The sequence below is a fragment of the Chelonoidis abingdonii genome, chromosome 1 (genome assembly GCF_003597395.2).
Source record: "Chelonoidis abingdonii isolate Lonesome George chromosome 1, CheloAbing_2.0, whole genome shotgun sequence".
In the NCBI taxonomy this organism is placed as follows: domain Eukaryota; kingdom Metazoa; phylum Chordata; order Testudines; family Testudinidae; genus Chelonoidis; species Chelonoidis abingdonii.
Window position 1 is genome coordinate 515,196 of NC_133769.1, and position 1,756 is coordinate 516,951.

A 1,756-nucleotide genomic window follows, 5' to 3' on the forward strand; every position below is an offset into this window, starting at 1 on the left:
GGGGGGGGGGGGGGGGGGCCTGGCCTGGGATACACTCCCTCCATCTGGAGCACGAACCGGGGCTGGAGATCTGGGCTGGGGAATGGGTAGATGGGGCTCTTGCCCCAACTGCGGGTGCCAATGCCCAGGGTTGAAGGTCGAACGCCCTTTGACTGGACCATGTCTTCACTGACCAGCGGCGTTTGGGCAGAACATTTGCACCAAATCCCCGGTGGCAGCAACCTAGTGAAAAATATCCAGCGAACCCAGCCCAGCCGGGGGCCTGTCACCAGGCCCGGGACAGTGCCGCTTTGGGGGCTTGGACAAACACCTGTAAAATGTGGCAAAACAATCAAATCCTGAGACCCATACACCCAGGCGGGGCCAGTCCAGCCAGGTCCAACCTACTGTGACAAAGTGAGACTGTTCTCAATGTTTCCTCTGAATACTGTCTGGGTGCCCCAGTTTCCCCTATGCATTTCTTAAGTCTCCAGTTTGCATAAACTGCCGACACTCTGTCTCCTGGCAACAAATGGCCGGGGCCCTTCCACTTGCAAGGGGATGGCTAAAGGTGAACAAAGATCAGGTGACCTCCTGGCCCGGGAGAGACAAAGGCCAGAAAGGAGGGGCTGGAGGGGGTTTCAGCTGGGATCTGGCAGGGGACGGGAAGTGAGGGCAGACAGGGTGGTCTGGCTCGCTGGGCCCCAGGATGGACCCGGCTGAGGGGTCCTGTTCTCTGTACCTACAAGCTCTGTTTCAGCCCGTGTTCCTGTCATCGAATAAACCTCTCTGTTACTGGCTGGCTGAGAGTCAGGTCTGACTGCAAAGTGGGGGTGCAGGACCCTGTGGCTGCCCCAGGACCCCGCCTGGGCGGATTCGCTGTGGGAAGCGCAAGGAGGGGCACATGCTGACTGCTCCAAGGCCAGACCCAGGAGGGCAAAGCCGGGTGAGCTCCTGCCTGGCGTTGTGGGGAGCAGTTCCAGAGCATCACCAGGGGCTCCATGACACCTGCCTCTCCAGGCACAGAGACAAGGGGCACCGGGGCGCTATAACCCACACACGCCCAGGCGGGGTCAGTACCCCGGGGCACAGCAAAGGGCCATGGGGGGCTCTCCCCAGAGGGAAGAACTAGCCAGTGCTCACGGACATTGCACACACAGTCCCTGCCCCGGCGCCTGAGGAACCAGGTGGCCCCAGCCCACGTGATGTTAGAGTCTGGCTCCCTGGTGCCCTGGCCCGGCTGGCTGGCCCCACCTCGTGGCTCTCGCTGCCCTCCCAGTCTGTGCCCCAGATGGGCATGGCACTGGGGGGGTCTGGCTGACACTCGCCCTGACCTGGGCAATGACTGCCCGGCACCGAGCCAGCCAGGCACCAATGCCCCGAGCCAGCCTGCTGAGCTGGGTTCAGCTTTGGCCTTGGGGTGGGTGATCGCCCCGAGGCTCACTGTGGCACTGAGCCCCAGGGCGCCTGGCCTGGTCCTGCCAGGGAGTGAGCTCCCACCGCAGCCCAGGGAGATGTGTGGGGCCCGGACAGACGGGGGCTGGGGCTCTAGGGACCCTTACCACGCAAGAGCACAGCTGGCAGGGGTCCGTCGGGGATGGCCAGTGCGAGCCCTCGGGATACTCCCGCCCCCCGTGCCGGCACACTGAGACAGAGAGGGGGGTCAGTGTCCGCCTGGCCTGCCACCCCTGCTGCCCTCTTGCCCTGGCCAGATGTACTGAAGTGAGCCACTGCAGGGGGCTGCCCATCCCCCCGGCCCTCCCCCAGCCCCAGCCCC

At 64.2% G+C, this 1,756-nt stretch overlaps 1 protein-coding gene across 1 annotated transcript in view; it reads right to left on the reverse strand.

Annotated features, from left to right (window-relative positions):
* Positions 1–1,756, reverse strand: part of KCP (kielin cysteine rich BMP regulator) — a 63,763-nt gene that overhangs the window by 17,001 nt on the left and 45,006 nt on the right. The window contains 1 exon segment of the mRNA XM_075063427.1: positions 1,542–1,624. Coding sequence (XP_074919528.1) covers positions 1,542–1,624 — 83 coding nt within the window.